Here is a 16,739-nt window from a genome sequence, read left to right as displayed (position 1 = left end):
TTCACTTCAGGCTTTTTTTTTTTTTTTTTTTTTTTTAAGGTTAATTGGAGATAAGAATCTCTTGGATTTATTGGTCTGTCCAGGCTTTAATTCTCAACCCTTAGATTTCAGCTTTTTGAGTAGCTATAGGTGTGAGCCACCAGGGCCCAGCTTACTTTTTTGCCCACAAATTGTGTGTGTGTGTGTGTGTGTGTGTGTGTGTATTCATTATTATTTTTTGTCGGTCATGAACTCTGGGCCTGGGTGCTGTCCCTCAGTGCTTCAGCTCAAGGGGAGTACTCTACCACTTGAGCCACAGTGCCACTTCCAGTTTTCTGGTAGTTAATTGGCTTTCCTGCCCGGGCTGGCTTTGAACCGTGATCCTTACATCTCAGCCTCTTGAGTAGCTAGGATTACAGGCGTGAGCCCCCGCATCTAACTAGGAACCATATATATATGTTTTTTTTGGGTCCGGTTGTGGGGCCTGAACTCTGGGCCTGGACGCTGTCCCTAAGCTCCTCCTCAAGGCTAGCGCTCTACCACTTGAGCCACAGCGCCACTTCCGGTTTTTTTCTTTTTTGCTTATGTGGTGCTGAGGAATTGAACCCAGGGCCTCATGTATGCAAGGCAAGCTCTCTACCACTGAGCCACCTTCCCAGCCCTGGGAACCATATTTTTTAACCTTCTTCCTCATCTGAAAAATGGAAGTAGTTTTTATATTAAAGGGGCTGCTGGACTAATAATGATAATGCATAGAAAGTCTCCAGTATCATGCTAGGGAAAACAGGTTCTTGACATACATACATACTTCACCCATTCATGAATGCTGGATGAATTCTGGGGTCTTATACTGGGCAACACCCCAGCCTTACAGTGTCATCTTTTTTGCAGTGAAGACAGGCTTGGTCTGAGTCCAGCTGGTTATAAGCTGGTAAGTGTCTATAGTCTATTCACTTCTGAAAGCCCCTTTCCTCTCTTCAAGTTAGGCTTTCTTTACCTAAAGCCTCAGCTTCATCTGCATGTGCCCAAGGAGAGAGCATCACAGGCAAATATGCCCACATCACCTGAGTTATTACCGTTGCTCTTTCATCTTCCTACCCTAGAAAACAAGCTGGCTTCTAACGTATTCCAAACTCGGTAACAGCCTTCGAATCTACTGATTGAACCCGTGACTAGAACTGGCATGTTCTGTTACCAGGTCTGCAGACACATAGCTTTGAAGTCTTAGCCACTGTAGCTATCGTGAGTCTCCACTGGGAGTTTCGATGCCACACTGAGGCACATTCATTGATGTATGGGGACATAAACCTGTGTCACATCCATGGCGCACTGATAAGCACCCACACATAGATGTGGCTCAAAGGCTAGATTGTGCAGACAAGCAGGTATGTGCCAAGAGCACACACAGTGGCTCACACCTGCATTCTTGCTCTCTGTCCTTTCAGCAAAGGAGACAGGAACAAGGGGACAATGGTAGTCGTAGGCCATCTGTAACTTATCTATGAGGGATGTTGGGCTCCTTTGAGGCAGTCACACTTTATTGAGGAGATGATGGTGGTGGTGCTAGACCTGGGTCTTAAACTCAGGGCCTGGGTGCTGTCCCTGAGCTGTGTGTATGTGTGTGTGTGTGTGTGTGTGTGTGTGTGTGCGTACACGTGTGCGCGCGCATGCGCCAGTTCTGTGGCTTAAGCTCTTTTTGCTCAAGGCTAGTGTTTTACCACTTGAGCTATGGCTCCACTCAGCTTTTTGGGTGCTTAACTGGAGATGAGTCTCACAAACTTTCCTATCCTGTCTGAGTAGCTAGGGTTACAGGCATGGGACACTGGTGCCATTTCCTTAAGCTTTATTTCTTTTTTCCATTTTGTAGTTTTTCAGAGCTGAAGACTGAACTCAGGGCCTTGCACTTGCCAGGCAAGTAATCTTCCACTGAGCTAAATTCCTAAACTCCCTGAGCTCTTAAGCCACTGCTCCATTTCCAGATTTTTGGGTAAAGTGGAGATAAGAGTCTCATGGACTCTTGCTCAGGCAAGCTTCTAATTGCAATCTTCAGATCTCAGCCACTGGAGTAACTAGGATTATATGCATGAGCCTCTGGTACCCAGCATATAATATGCTTTATTTTCCAGAGTTGATCTCACTCATTAGACATTTCCTTTTTTTTTTTCTTCTGGTGCTGGGGCTTGAACTCAGGGCCTGGGCTCTGTCCCTGAGCCTCTCTGAGCTCAAGGCTAGCACTCTACCACTTGAGCCACAGGGCCATTTCCAGCTTATTCTGTTTATGTGGTACTGAGGAATTGAACCCAGGGCTTCATGCATACTAGGCAAGCACTCTACCAGCCCTAGACATTTTCTTTTTAAGTTTTTTTTTTTTTTTTTTAAAAATCATGACAGTTTGTCTAGAGCAGAACTTCTATGATGACAGCCTTGTTCGCTACTGTCCATCTAGGGTCCAGCTCAGGGCCTAACATATGACTGCTGCTCCACAAAAGTGTGTTGAAGAAGAATCTTTCACCAAATCCTGGGCTTCCCTGTTCTTTCTCAACAAGTAAAGCTATCTTTTTCATAGTGCTCCTCCTTGTTCTAGAATATCTCTCCACCCCCTCTACCATAACCCTCTTCCAGCAGAGTTACCTGGAATGACAATATCTCCGAGTCCTAGCATGGCGAAGTTGTCTGCCTCCAGGCCCTTCTCCAGCAGATCCTGGGGAAACACCACTGCAGGGAGACACAGTGATGAAGTTAGGCTAGAGTTCATAACACTCAGGCTGCCAATCCCCAACCCTGGGTAACACACACACACACACACACACACACACACACACTTGTGTTTCTGGGGGCAATGGGGTGGTGGTGAGAACTTTACTGGCTGATGAGCAATGTCTCTGTCTGGAGTCACAGCTGGTTAGAATGGGGAGAAATCTGGGGCTCTCTGGCAGTAAGTAACTCACATACCATACAATCTCAGTGCTTTCTTTTTTTCCCTTTTTTGGTTGATTGTGGGGCTTGAACTCAGGGCCAGGGCACTGAACTTTTTTACTCAAGACTACTGTTCTACCACTTTGAGCCACAGCACTACTTCTGGTTTCCTGGTGGTTAATTAGAGATGAGTCTCATGGACTATTCTGCCTGGGCTTTGAACTGCAATCCTCAGATCTTAGTCTTTAAGTAAGTAGAATTACAGGCTTAAGCCAGTGATGCCCAGCAATTTCAGTGCTTTATAAAGCTGTAGAAGCCTTGGGCTCAGAGTAATAGAGAAGCTGCCAAGTTGTACCCTGCTTCCATCTCTTTAGGAAGATGAACATGGATAGTCTCTGGGAGTTTATTCATGTTAAAGCTTTTCCTCTGGGCTAATTGAGCTGGGACTACAGAATTTATTTATCTTTTGACTTTTTTTTTCTTTTTTGGTTCTAGGGATTGAACCCAGGATATTGTACTTGCTAGGCAAGCACTTTGCCACTGAGCTACATCCCAGCCTGAGACTACATAATTTAGAAGTGATTTGTGGCTATAAATTCTAGCCCAGTTCATGGCAAAAAGTTGTCTACAGCAGGGAATGGGACAAGAAAGACAGGAAATTCTTTGTGTTCTGAGCTGACTTCACTGAGGCATCACTGACAGGCAAAGGCTCCACCAGGCTACTTTTTTTTTTTTTGTCAGTCCTGGGGTTTGAACTCAGGGCCTAGGCACTGTCCCCGAGCTTGTTTTGTTTGAGGCTAGCACTCTACCACTTGAGCAACAGTGCCACTTCTGGCCTTTTCTGTTTATGTGGTACTGAAGAATTGAACCCAGGGCTTCATGAATGCCAGGCAAGCACTCTACCACTAAGCCACATTCCCAGTCCCATACCTTTTTCTTTTCTATCATGCACATCCAGTACACAGCCTGATGATTTGAAGAGGTGATCAGTGCACAGTCTAGGACTGGGACTCTAAGCTAATTACGTATTTTTCTCATCTGTCTTGCTGATGCATAATTTGAATCTGTGATCCAATTTTGTGATATTAAATAGGAAAGAGGCAGGGGGATTGATTTCTCCTGAGATAAAGCTTCCCTTTTGTGCCTCGATATGGCTGAGTGAAGAGTCAATGCTAGGAAGCATGATCTCATCTAGAGACCATGAGCTTACCTGGCACCATGGCTTATGCCTATAACTCTAGCTACTTAGGAGGCTGAGATGTGAGGATAACAGTTCAAAGCCAGCCTGGGCAGGAAAATTCATGACTTTTTTTTTTTGTCGGTCATGGACCCTGAACTCTGGGCCTGGGCGCTGTCCCTCAGCTCTTCGGCTCAAGGATAGCACTTTACCACTTGAGTCACAGCGCCACTTCTGGCTTTTTCTGCTTATATGGTGCTCAGGAATTAAACCCAGGGCCTCATGTATGCAAGGCAAGCACCCTACCACTGAGCCACCTTCCCAGCCCCAAATTCGTGACTCTTATCTCCAATTAACCACCAGAAAATGGGAAGTGGCATTGTTGGCTCAAAGTGGTAGAGCACTAGCCTTGAGCAAAAAGAGCTCAGGGACAGCACCTTAGTACCTATGTAACTATAACCCCTCTATACATCATCTTTATAATAACAATTAAAAAAACTTGCCAGGCGCCGGTGGCTCACGCCTGTAATTCTAGCTACTCAGGAGGCTGAGATCTGAGGATTGCGGTTCAAAGCCAGCCTGGGCAGGAAAGTCCGTGAAACTCTTATCTCCAATAAACTACTAGAAAACCAGAAGTGGCGCTGTGGCTCAAGTGGTAGAGTCCTCTCGCCTTGAGCTGAAGAGCTGAGGGATAGCGCCCAGGCCCAGAGTTCAAGCCCCACGACCAACCAAGAAAAAAAAAAAACAAAAGAACCCCCCAAAAAAACCTTAAAAAAATGAAAAATAAACCAAGTCAATATGAAAGACAGAGTTCTAGAGAAGGTAAGTGGGTCCTATGCTCTCAGTTCTCAATATGGTAGTCTCCCCTCTGGAAAGTTCTCCTCAGCCCCACAATAGGCTGTTTGGATACCTCCTCTCTATGCTTCTTTCCAGCTTGTTCCCATTTCTGCTTACCATGACCCAGCAGCTGTCCCTGGGAAAGGGCTTAGGCAGAAGGTGGTAGATCAAGAACACAGCTGGATTAATCAAAATAAGAGAACCAGGTTGAAGAGATTCACTAGACCTTTGAGGAAGAAGTTTATGGGGAAAAGGGAGTACTGACCCAAACGAGAATGCGCTATGGTTGATGAGGGGGTTCTACATTGTGGGAGATGCTTACTTTTTTTTTTTTGCCAGTTGTAAGGCTTGAACTCAGGGCCTGGGCTCTGTTGCGGAGTCTCTCTGAGCTCAAGGCTAACACTCTACCACTTGAGCCACAGTGCCACTTCCAGCTTTTTCGGTTTATGTGGTACTGAGGAACTGAACCCAGGGCTTCATGCATGGTAGATAAGCACTCTGCCACTAAGTTACATTCCCAGCCCCTCACTTACATTTTATTGGTGCTTCAAATGACTTGGCCACCGTCACCATCACATTGGTACCAAATACCTGGAAGGAGAAAAGAAGAGTCTGAAGGAAGGCAAAGGAAGGGGTGGTAAAGAACAACTGTCCCATGGCATCTGAAAACATTGCTGCCTGAGTTCTGCAGGAATGAGGCAGGAAGCTAGGAGGGCTCAGAGCCGATGAAACTGAGGTGAGGTAGCCTGATGCTATTTCTGGGCAGTGGAGAGGAACTTCCAAGGAGTCTGCAAAGGAGCTCTGATGGCCCAAGTTAGGCAGCCTGTTTGTTTCTGCCCCCAGCCCCTGAAGAGATAAAAGCCCTCAGTCACCAACCACTCAAGGGAGAATAGCTGCTTTTTCTTTTTTTTTCTTTCAGTCATGTGGCTTGAACTCAGGGCCTGGGCGCTATCCCTGAGCTCTTCACTCAAAACTTGTGATTGTGCTCACACTTTGATCTACAATGCCACTTCCAGTTTTCTGGGGGTTAACTGGAGATTAGTCTCATGGGCATTCTGCCCAAACTGGCTTTGAGCTGTGATCCTCAGATCTCAGTCTCTTGAGTACCTGGGATTAGAGGTGTGAGCCACCAATGGTCAGCAAGGGAGAATGGCTGTTTGAGCCAGGGAAAAGGTCCCTGTGTTGGGCTGATCTAATTCCTCAGCTATGCTTCATGGGGTGTGGAGCCAGAGCACAGGCAGTCTCTGTTCTTCCAGGTCATTACTGGACCATTCATTAGTATTCTACCACCCATCTGTACACCCCTGAGTCTTAATTCAGTTGCTCCAGAGATTACTTTTTTTTTTTTTTTTGCCAGTCATGGTACCTGAACTCTGGGCCTGGGCACTGTCCCTCACCTCTTCAGCTCAAGGCTAGTGCTCTACCGCTTGAGCCACAGCACCACTTCCAGCTTTTTCTGCTTATGTGGTGCTGAGGAATCGAACCCAGGGCCTCACACATGCAAGGCAAGCACTCTACCACTAAGCCACCTTCCCAGCCCCCCAGAGATTACTATTTGAGAGCCATCAAAATGACATGAGGGTAGACAGAGGCACTAGGTACTGCATGGGCTCTGTCATAGGTAGTTTGCTTTCTCTGGCTCCATTTTACAGATGGGCCCACCCAGAGGGGACCTGATTTCCCTTAGATGACTATCACTTGGGCCAGAGATTGGGGAGTAAGAAAGCGGGGCTGGGAGGCTAGAGATGGACATCTCTGGAATGCCCGCTTGACTCACCCAGAAGACATCGTAGATGAAGAGTCCACCCAGCAGGATGCAGCCAGTGCTGACGTTGTTCAGGTGCAGGAGCTCCACTCCATTGAGGGAGAAGGCCAGGCCAAACAGGTTGTTGGCAATCCAGTGCTGGAGAAAAACAGAAGTTAGACCTAGCTTACTGTACTTTGCCCTGCCCACACGCTGCCTCCCCTGCCACCCTTACCGGCTCTTGTACACAAGCGCTGGCTACTTACCTTCCTCAGCAGATACCACACACCAACAATGCTGCTTAGGCCCAGGCATATCAGGTCCTTAGTGTCAAACTCATAGTTGACAATATCTGGGCAGAGAGGCTGGGTAAGTTCACTCCCCAGTGTGGAGCTGTCCCTCCCACCTGTCAGCCCCCGGATAGAGGAGGGCATGTCTATGGTCATGGTCAGAAGCCCACAGACCCAGGGGTTCAGCCTTGATTTCTCCAGTTTGGTGGGGGTATTAGGATGGAAAGAGCCCATCAGAGCTATCCCAACCCCTCTAATGTTTTAGAAGAGGAAACTGAGACCCAGAGAAAATTGAGAGTCAGAGGAAGGTGGTCCCTAGTATTGGAAATATAGGCTCTGCCACTTTCAGCTGGGAGACTCTGGGGGAGACAGTTCCCTCTCTGAGTTACAGTTTTCTCATTTGTCAGAACGGCAACAGCACCTCCCTCATAGAGCTACTAGGGGAAGTGAAGGTCCTTATAATGCCCTCAGCACAGTGCCTGGCACACTGAACTCAGGTCTTTAACAAGGTCCCAGTTCTTTCTGGAATCTTTTTGCCACTAAAGGAATTGAAGGTTGCTGGCAATTCTTGTTCCATAGCAGAGGAAGAAGAGGGTAGTGACACAAGCCTAGAAAAAAAAGGCAGGAACAGGCCTGAGGTTGGTCTTGTGGGGACCCTTGTGGCACGCATCCTGATGTTTGACCCATTCTTGATGCTTCTAAGCTTTCTAACAAGTAAGCCAGGAGAAACGATGGAGGCTGCCCAGGTTCACAGAGCAGTAGCCACTCCAGTCTGATTCCAGCGTATAGCAGATAACTACAATTTTCCCCCAATTTCAATTCTCTGCTGGGGTAGCAGGACCCTGGGTGTTTTTTTTTTTTTTTTTTTAAAGGCGAATGTTGAATTTATTCAGCATAACTACAGAGGCACTGTTTCCATGCTGTCACACACAGACACAAACACATATACAAACACAATTATCTATATTTAACCCAAGTACATTCCTTCTATGGCTCACTTATATGTCTTCATGTGCCATAGACCATCATTTAAATAATGGATATTTTCAATGCCAATTCCTTTGTTGACCTTCTCAATGTCCTCTGCAGCCATCTTCATGACTCCGACACACAGAGCGTGCTGCTTTCCTTCTGCCATGACCGCCACAATGGTATCTACTGCAGCAGGGTAAAGCTTCGCTCCACGAGAAGTTAAACCCGGACACATGATATTTGCGCCACTGAGCACGAATTTGATGGCTCCTTTATCAACTTGCTGATGTGGCAGGATAAAAGGGTATTTGTGAAGTAACCTGAGGGTTGGATAAAAAGGTCCCTTTCTTTGTCTGAAAAACAGCAACTCTCCATTTACCGTAAGGATTTCCGTATGTTCATGGCACCGGACTATCTTAACGGGATCTTTCTTGGGCATGATTTGATTAAGCCACGGCTCAATACCTGGAAACTGCTCGGTCAGTTGGCTCTTGATACCCTTAATAACCGACGTCTTTAGCTGGATACAGTTGGATACATCTTCCTTTTCGTCAAATTTCTTGAACATGATCCTCGGGTGAAGGGCGCCAACTGGGACGGGCACACGCGAAACTTGAACCGGTGAGAGCCCGGGAAGCTCCGCACTCGAGGAAGGCCGGCACCGGAGGACGCGGTCGGGCCGTTGTCGTCAACCGGAAAGTGGTCCAGCCGGCTGCGCTTTACGGCCGCGCAAAATATGACCACTTCCGTTTCCCGAGCATCACGTCAGCACCCCGTCCGCTTTTCCCCCCACTTCCGGATCTTCTAGCGTCCTATTCCTGGGCACGGGGGCAGCGGAAAGGGAGGGCCACGGGCAGGAAGAGGGGCAGAGCGGCTCCCGTCGTCGCCGGAAGCGGGGTCTGGGGCGGGGCGTCGGCCGGCGCTCTGGCTGGACACTCGCTCGTGGGCCGTTCGCTCCCGGACCGCTCTCGGCCGCGCTGCCCAGCGCCCCCCGGCCGCTGAAGGGGCCCGTGACGGGGGAATTTCAATGTCTTCGGCCGGACAGTGGAGCGATGGTCGCCATCCCGGACCCGAGGGCCACCCGAGTAAGGCAGAGCTGGGACCGATGTGGTCCGGACCCCGAGACTCTGGTCTCTTAAAAAAAAAGGCTTAGCCTTAAAAAAAAATCCAGAAATCGTTTATTCGGTATGTGTGCACTGGAGACAGAGGATCCCGTAACAACGCTGCTGCTCCGACGCGGTGGAGGGGCCTGGTGCCGGCAGGGGGACGCATTCCACGGCTTACGACTGTTACCAACGGGGCTACAGCTTCCATTTGGTCACGCTACTGATAATCCCGAGTCCATATTCGGACCCACATGACAACCCGCTATCCCTAGGCTCCCCGGAACCCTCTATGGCTAAAAAAAAAGCCGTCGAATCCCTCTTTCAAGTCTCCGGTTGAATATCACACAAAAACAGACACCATAAAACCTGATTGACAGCAGTGTTTAGTTGAGTACTTTTATGAGCCAGGCAGTGTGCTGGGTGTTTTTCATTATGTACTGTGTCCTAATAGAGCCAAAAGGTCTTCTATGAAGAAGGTGCTTGATTTGCGTTTTTCAGATGGGGGGAAAAAGCCCCAGCAAAACCATTCTAATGCTCAGAGAGATAAGCCATCCACCCAGAGTCCTGTTTAAGTGTGGCAGAGCTGGATATGAACCTAGGGAAAGATATCCTGGAGCCCACTTTCATCATTTTCTCTATTGGGAGAATCCAGTATTGGGAGACAACTGGGAAAACCAAAACACCATAGGGGAAAGTGGGTAACACTGACCTTCCTTGTTTTCCCCAGAGCCCTGAGTGAAGAGCAGCTGATACTGTCGGTTTGGGAAGCTGGCTGGAAAAAACTTATTCATGAGGGGGCTAGAAGGAAAGACAAAGCAAGTTGGCAAACAGAGCCCCCTGGGAATAATAGCTCTAATATAACCCTCAACACCCATTTACTGCTGTTACATCTTGGCACCCTCAGCTCCACAGATAGGTAGGTGTTAATTTTTCTTTTTCTAGTTCTAGGGCTGAACTAGGGCCTGCATTCTGTCCTTGAGCTCTTAGAGCTCAAGACTAGTATTCTATCACTTGAGCCACTGCTCCACTGAGGGTTTCTGGCTGGTTAATCAGTGATAAAAGAGTCTCATAGCCTTTCCTACCCAGGCTGGTTTCAAACTGTAGCTCTCAGATCTATGCTTTCTGAGAAGCTAGAATTACATGTGTGAGCCACAGGTTCCTGGCTTTTTTCCTAGTCTATAGATAAAAGGTTCTTTTTTTTTTTTTTTGTTGGTTGTGGGGCTTGAACTCTGGGCCTGGGCGCTGTCCCTCAGCTCTTCAGCTCAAGGCGAGCCTCAGCTCTTCAGCTCAAGGCGAGCACTCTACCACTTGAGCTACAGTGCTACTTCCGGTTTTCTGGTGGTTTATTGGAGATAGGAGTCTCACGGTCTCTCCTGCCCGGGCTGGGTTTGAACCGTGATCCTCAGATCTCAGCCTCCTGAGTAGCTAGGATTACAGGCGTGAGCCACAGCGACCGGCTAGATAAAAGGTTCTTATAAAATGACTTGCTCAGGGTGATAAAGTATCTGTCCTGAGGTTCAAACCTGGTTCTCTGAACTCCTGGTGTTTTTTTTTTTTTTTGTTTGGTCCTGGGGCTTGAACTCTGGGCCTGGGTGTTGTCCCTGAGTGCTTTTGCTCAAGGCTAAAGCTCTACCACTTTGAGTCACAGCACCACTTCCCATGGAAATTGGAGAGGAGTCTCATGGATTTTTTTGCCTGGGCTGGCTTTGAACTACAATCTTCAGGTCTCAGCCTCCTGAGTAACTAGGATTACAGGCCTAAGCCACTGGTACCCAGTGATTTTTGTAATGCCTGTTCCCACCAAATATACACAAAAACAGAGGCAGATAGAGTTAGTATGGCAGTCAGGAATTCCAAGCCTTGGTTTCAGCCTTTCCACTAGTTTGTAAGGACAAAGGATTGTGTAAAGATGAAAAGGTAGAAGAGATGTTCAGCTCAAGTGCTGGGACTGCAACAGGGATATGTGAGAACTGTAAGCTTTTGTATAGTGCAGTTTCTAGAGGCTGGGCTTGAAAACATAACTGTTCTCCCAACTAAAGGTAAACCGAGGCAGCCTAGATATGTCCAGGTCACTGTAATTAAGACATGTGGACAAGAGTTCTCTAATATTCTGGTGTCTTGGAGAAAGATGTGGACTAAAGAACTATTTCTGGACCTCAGGTTCCCCATTTGTTCCAGAACCGATTGCTTGTAGCTTGGAGGATTGGGTTGCAGTATGAATATTGAGAGGCCTTGTGGGCAGATGTGGTAGATAGGGGGCTGGAATCAGAAATGGGCTTCCATGCAGAGCTCCAAAGATGTGGGAGGCAGAAGCTGGTATGGATGAGATTGGAAACTGAGTGTATAGAGGTACCTTTGGGGAAGTCTGAAGCTGGGGTATGTGTAGTTATGGGCAGAGGCAGAGAGGTGGCTCAAGGAGCTAATAAGGCCTTTGCCCAGTCTGGCCTCTTCCTTAGGAACTTGATGTTCTGCTTCTCACCAGCATAGTATGCTGGTTAAGAATATGGCTTTGAGCCAGACTTCATAGGCTCAAATTACAGCTCTACTATTAAAGGCATGATCTATGGTACAACTGGACCACTAAGTAACTCCTTTCTCATGGGACTATTCACAGGATTAAGTAAGTGCATCTTCTGAACTTAATTAAATGCAGCTTCAATTTTTCTCAACTGTCATTTCTTTGTGCTGGTGAGGGAACGCAGGTCCTGGTTTATGCTAAGCCTGTGTCCTATCTCTGAGGTATACTCCTAGCCTTTTAAAAATTTTGAGTCTCACTAAATTGCCCCGATATGTCTCAAACTTGTGATCCTCCTGCCTTAGCTTTCTGAGTAGAGAAGACTACAGATGTACAGTACCACACTGAACAGACTGGTGTCTGTTCTGGAGGAAAGAGAGGCTGTATATAACTCAAGAAGAGACACATGGCAGTTGTGATTCTGAGCAGTGGCTCCTATCTACTTATCTTCCTGCCATCCATGCTAGGCATGGTAACTGGGTGGTAAATGGTAAATGCTTGCTGAACAACTCTCAATGCATTTTTGCAGTAGGCAGAGAGCCTTTGATGGCTCCTGTCAAACAAGGCCTGTGATTTCTAAGTAACCACCCAGGTACCCTTCTTCTCTGGGAGTGGATGGTAAGGGTTAGTGAAACTGGTGATGTGGCCTCCTCCTCCTGGGGTGGCAGCTTTGGGCCTCTGTCCTCCAAGGGTCAGCTGCACAGGACAGGAACTGTCAGAGGTGATAAAAATAAGCCAAGGCTCTGCTGGCAGGAGGATATCTGGGGTCTAGTTGGACTTGAGTTTTGGGGACTGTACAAAAGATAACGGCAGCTCATAGCCTCACCCCCTATACCATAAGCTATGGTTTGTTTTCAGAGTATTGAGGTAGGCAGCAGGATGGTAGCAAAGGTGCAGAGATCTGAGAAAACCACAGCTGGGGCCGGTGGGCTGGTGGGATCAGCTCCTACAGACTTTTGGCAGCCTGGTCTCAAAACCTCACTCTGCCATTGCTATCTGTGGCTCCTGGCAGTCACATAACCCTTCCAAACCTCAATTTTCTCCATCTCACACCTTTGGACCACTGTTGTATAGATCTGGAAGAACATCTGACTCTTAAGTTTGTGGATATATAAAGCTCATGGAAATTCCAATCCCGTAATTTTCTTTGAGAAGGTATTAAAGAAAACTCAATTCAACTGAACAAGAGTCAGTTTAATTGTTAGGTAAATTCTCTATAACCCTCCTCCCCCATAATTAAATTGTATTTCTCTTTGTAGTAAAATTATCTTTAGAGCATGTAGTTCTTTTACATACAAACAATAATTTCATTCACTTGGCAGTTTTTGTCTACCAAATTTTTCTCCATATGCTGCTCTGACTGTTCTGTATGGTGAGCACACCTCTGTCCATAGCTACCTAGTATTTTTACAAGCTCTAATTTTCTTTGTCAGACATGGGGCTTGAACTCTGGTGCTATTCCTGTGCTCTTCAGCTCAAGGCAAGCACTCTACCACTTGAGCTACAGTGCCACTTCCGGTTTTCTAGTGGTTTACTGGAGATAAGAGTCTCATGGACTTTCTTGCCCCGGCTGGCTTTGAACCGTGATCCTCAGATCTCAGCCTCCTGAGTAGCTAGGATTACAGGCATGAGCCACTGGTGCCCAGCTAGCTCTAATTTTCTTAGGTCAAATTTTGTTGCTATAAGTAAAAAAATCAAACAAAAAATTGAGCCAGATGCTGGTGATTCACACCTATAATCATAGCTACTTAGGAGGCTAAGACCTGAGGACTGTGGTTTGAAGTTTGTGAGACTCTTTATTTCTAATAAACTACCAAAAAGCAGGAAGTGGAGCTTCAGCTTTCTTTTATTATACCTAAATCTATTCTTTTTTTGGGGGGGGCGGGGAAGGAGGATTAGTACAAGGGTTTGTACTCAGGGTCTGGTTGGATGCTATCCCTGAGCTTTTTCTCTTTTTTTTTTTGTGGTCGTGGGGCTTGAACTCTGGGCCTGGGCGCTGTCCCTCAGCTCTTCAGCTCAAGGCGAGCACTCTACCACTTGAGCTACAGCGCCACTTCCGGTTTTCTGGTGGTTTATTGGAGATAGGAGTCTCATGGTCTCTCCTGCCCGGGCTGGCTTTGAACCGCGATCCTCAGGTCTCAGCCTCCTGAGTAGCTAGGATTACAGGCGTGAGCCACCAGCGCCCGGCTTCCCTGAACTTTTTCTGTCAAGACTGGAGTTCTACTACTAAATCATAGCTCTACTTCTGGCCTTTGGTGGTTAACCAGATAAGAATCTCATGGACTTTCCTGCCTGGGCTGGCTTTGAACCATGATCCTCAGATCTCAGCTTCATGAATAGATAGGATTACAGGAGCGCGCCACAACTGCTGGCTGTCAGTCAGCCTCTTGAGTTGCTGGGCTTATAAGACATAATATCTCATTACTGCTCTAAATTATATTAGGATGGATATGACACTCATTTTCATTATTTATAGTTTCTAGTTAACAATTTTTACTTTTTATTCCATTTTTTATTTATTTTTATTTATTCCATTCTTTTTTATTTTCTGAGTGCCAAGGAAGGATCAAGCCCAGGGTTTAAAACTTACAAGGCAAGTTCTCTATCACCAAGCTACATCCCTAAGCTACTGTTAGTTTTTATTTTCTGTTGATATCTATCATGAAAAATTCCAAATTGGTTAGGAGACAATCATTCAATATATCTGGTGTGGGAGTTGGATCGAGATAATATCTCTTTGAAGGGTTGCTAAGATAAAGTAACCTCATAATTCCTTAGCATATGGCCCATCTGTGGCTTTCAAACAATGTGGGGTTCTCTCAGTCTATAGTAACACTGAGGTAGGATGGCCAGGCTCGCAGGTGGGGCGGGCTGGGTCTTCATCAGCCTAGGATGGAGTCGAGTGACTCTTTCCATCCCTGCCATAGGTCCTCATGAGTGCAGCCTTTACTGCCGGTTCTCTAAGCCTTCACATTTCAGACTAGGGAGCTGGATAAGAATTCTCTCAAGATGAGTCTGGGAAAGTGGCTTAGTGGTAGAGTGCTTGCCTTGCATGCATGAGGCCCTGGGTTCAATTCCTCAGCACCACATAAGCAGAAAAAGCTCGAAGTGGCACCGTGGCTCAAGTGGGAGAGCTGAAGAGCTGAGGGCCAGCGCCTAGGCCCAGAGTTCAGGTCCCACCACCAACCAAACCAAACCAAACAAAACACTTCTCAATGTGCGAGTAAGATTTTGTAGGTTAAGGCTCAGGGTAGGTGAAGGTAGTACTAGATCAGTCCAAAGACCAGAGTGGTGTCCCAATATGTAAGCTCAGGCTAGCATGGGACTCACTGTAGCCTGCCATGTGTTTTAAGGACACTGCACACAGAGGCTCATTTGATGCTTCCTGTTTTTCTGTGAGGTTCTTTCTGTAGCTTAGAAAACTGATGCTCAGATAAGCTTGAATAACCTCTGCAAATTGCAAAGCTGGGAGAACCAGGCCTTGGTCTCAGGCTGCCCCTCAAAACTATGCTCTAACCACCCCATCCTGCCACTATGCCTTGAGGAATGGGCCATACTCTCCATGGTGTTCACTGTCGCTGAGGGAAATTCTGTTCTTTCTCTCTAGTGCTTTCTTTGACTGCACTGGGAAAAGGCTGATAGTGATCACTTATATGCAGGGACTATTAAACTCTTGGCCTGATCTCTTCCAGGTTTCCACCCTTTGGAGTTGAAGTCAAGTTCCCTTCTGGGAACATTCCTGGTCTGCTGGCCACCTCCCTATTAGTGGTTCTCAGCCTATGGCTAACCACTGCAAGGGGACAGTTGAAACATACTGAGACATCTTTGTAAACACAAGCTTGGGCACAACTTGTCCCCCATGTGGTGGGTAGTACAAGGATGTTGAGGGTTTGCAGTGCACAGGATAGAAAGTCAATAGTAGCCCCCTCTGGGTCACATAGACCTGAGTTTAAATTCTGGTTCTGTTACTTACCATCTCTGTGATCCTAGTAACTTCTTAACCTCTCTGTGCTTCAGTTTCCCTGACTACAACTCAGGATTAAAAGCAAAAACTAACCATAGATGATTATGTGGCAGGTTAGCACAGATAAAAGCTATAAGAATATGTAAGATGCCAGGTGCTCATGTCTCATGCCTGTAATCTTAGCTACCCAGGAATCTGAGATCCAGAGGATCATAGTTCAAAGCAAACGTAGGCAAAAAAGTCTCAAAGACTTTGTCTCCAAAATATCCAGCAGAAAGCAGAGCTGAAGGCATGGATCAAGTAGTAGAGCACCAGCTAAGCAAGCATCTCATAAAAGTAGGAGTCTCTTAAGTGCAACCCTGGTACTGAAAAAAACTGTTGAACATAGTAAGTGTAGGATACCATGTTAAAAGTTTTCCACATTAGGCTGGGAGCCGGTAGCACACACCTGTAATCGTAGCTACTCAGGAGGCTGAGATCTGAGGATCACAATTCAAAGCCAGTTTGGGCAGGAAAGTCCAGGAGACTCTTATCTCCATTTAACCACCAGAAGACTGGAAGTGGTGCTGTTGCTCAAGTGGTAGAGCATTAGCCTTGAGCTGAAGAGCTGAGGGACAGCACCTAGGCCCAGAGTTCAAGCCCTATGACTGACCACAAAAAGTTTTCCACATTACCCTAGGAGAGAAGTACTATTATTTTCTTCACATTCAGAGAGATTAAGTAAGTAACTTGCCCAAGGTTACAGGGCTATTAAGTGGCAGAGTTTGGATCCAAAGTCAGGCAGTCAAATTTCTCAGTGTCTGCACTCCTGCTTCCCACACTGTGCCTCTGATTAAGAGAAAAGATGATATGTGAAGACTTGAGCCTAGTGCACTGGCGTCCCTCATCTAGTGCTATGCCAACTACCAGGACAGTACTTTTCACAGGCAACTCTCCAGCTGGGTACTCTATCAGCCCTTATGTGGAAACTGTAGCCCAGAGAGGTTATGATTTTCATCTTAGGTCACCTTATGACACAAGGGCAAGATTGCCTTGGATTTTACAGCCAGGATCCACACCTGGCTCTCAATGACACCAAAGGTCATGTTCATATCCAAGACCCTGTACTTGCTCCCAAGAAAGTGGCTTCAAATGCTGCAGAGATGCCTTCTGACCTGATGGTGTGGGACAGGGCCAGGATTCCCAGCACGAAGAAATACATGGACAGCAAGAGGTTGATGTATTCCTGGGAGAATATCT

At 46.9% G+C, this 16,739-nt stretch overlaps 2 protein-coding genes across 6 annotated transcripts in view; both read right to left on the bottom strand.

Moving 5' to 3' along the window:
* Positions 1 to 16,739, bottom strand: part of Hm13 (histocompatibility minor 13) — a 44,850-nt gene that overhangs the window by 12,656 nt on the left and 15,455 nt on the right. For all 5 annotated transcript variants that reach the window (XM_042694259.1, XM_042694258.1, XM_042694256.1 and 2 more), the window contains 6 exons: positions 16,655 to 16,737; positions 9,731 to 9,819; positions 6,920 to 7,005; positions 6,687 to 6,812; positions 5,443 to 5,500; positions 2,611 to 2,694 (listed from right to left, as the gene is read on the bottom strand). In XM_042694259.1, the coding sequence (XP_042550193.1) occupies positions 2,611 to 2,694; positions 5,443 to 5,500; positions 6,687 to 6,812; positions 6,920 to 7,005; positions 9,731 to 9,819; positions 16,655 to 16,737 (526 nt within the window). The remainder of the gene's footprint in view (positions 1 to 2,610; positions 2,695 to 5,442; positions 5,501 to 6,686; positions 6,813 to 6,919; positions 7,006 to 9,730; positions 9,820 to 16,654; positions 16,738 to 16,739) is intronic.
* Positions 7,012 to 9,724, bottom strand: LOC122120163 (malignant T-cell-amplified sequence 1-like). Its single transcript, XM_042694260.1, has 2 exons — positions 8,295 to 9,724; positions 7,012 to 8,198 (listed from the first exon to the last, which is right to left on the bottom strand). Exons 1-2 carry the CDS (start codon positions 8,481 to 8,483, stop codon positions 7,938 to 7,940), a joined length of 450 nt encoding a protein of 149 aa, XP_042550194.1. The 5' UTR covers positions 8,484 to 9,724; the 3' UTR covers positions 7,012 to 7,937.

This window comes from Dipodomys spectabilis, unplaced genomic scaffold, assembly GCF_019054845.1.
Source record: "Dipodomys spectabilis isolate Male_0828 unplaced genomic scaffold, ASM1905484v1 ptg000175l, whole genome shotgun sequence".
NCBI classification, from domain to species: Eukaryota; Metazoa; Chordata; class Mammalia; order Rodentia; family Heteromyidae; genus Dipodomys; species Dipodomys spectabilis.
This window is presented reverse-complemented; position numbering and strand designations above follow the sequence as displayed.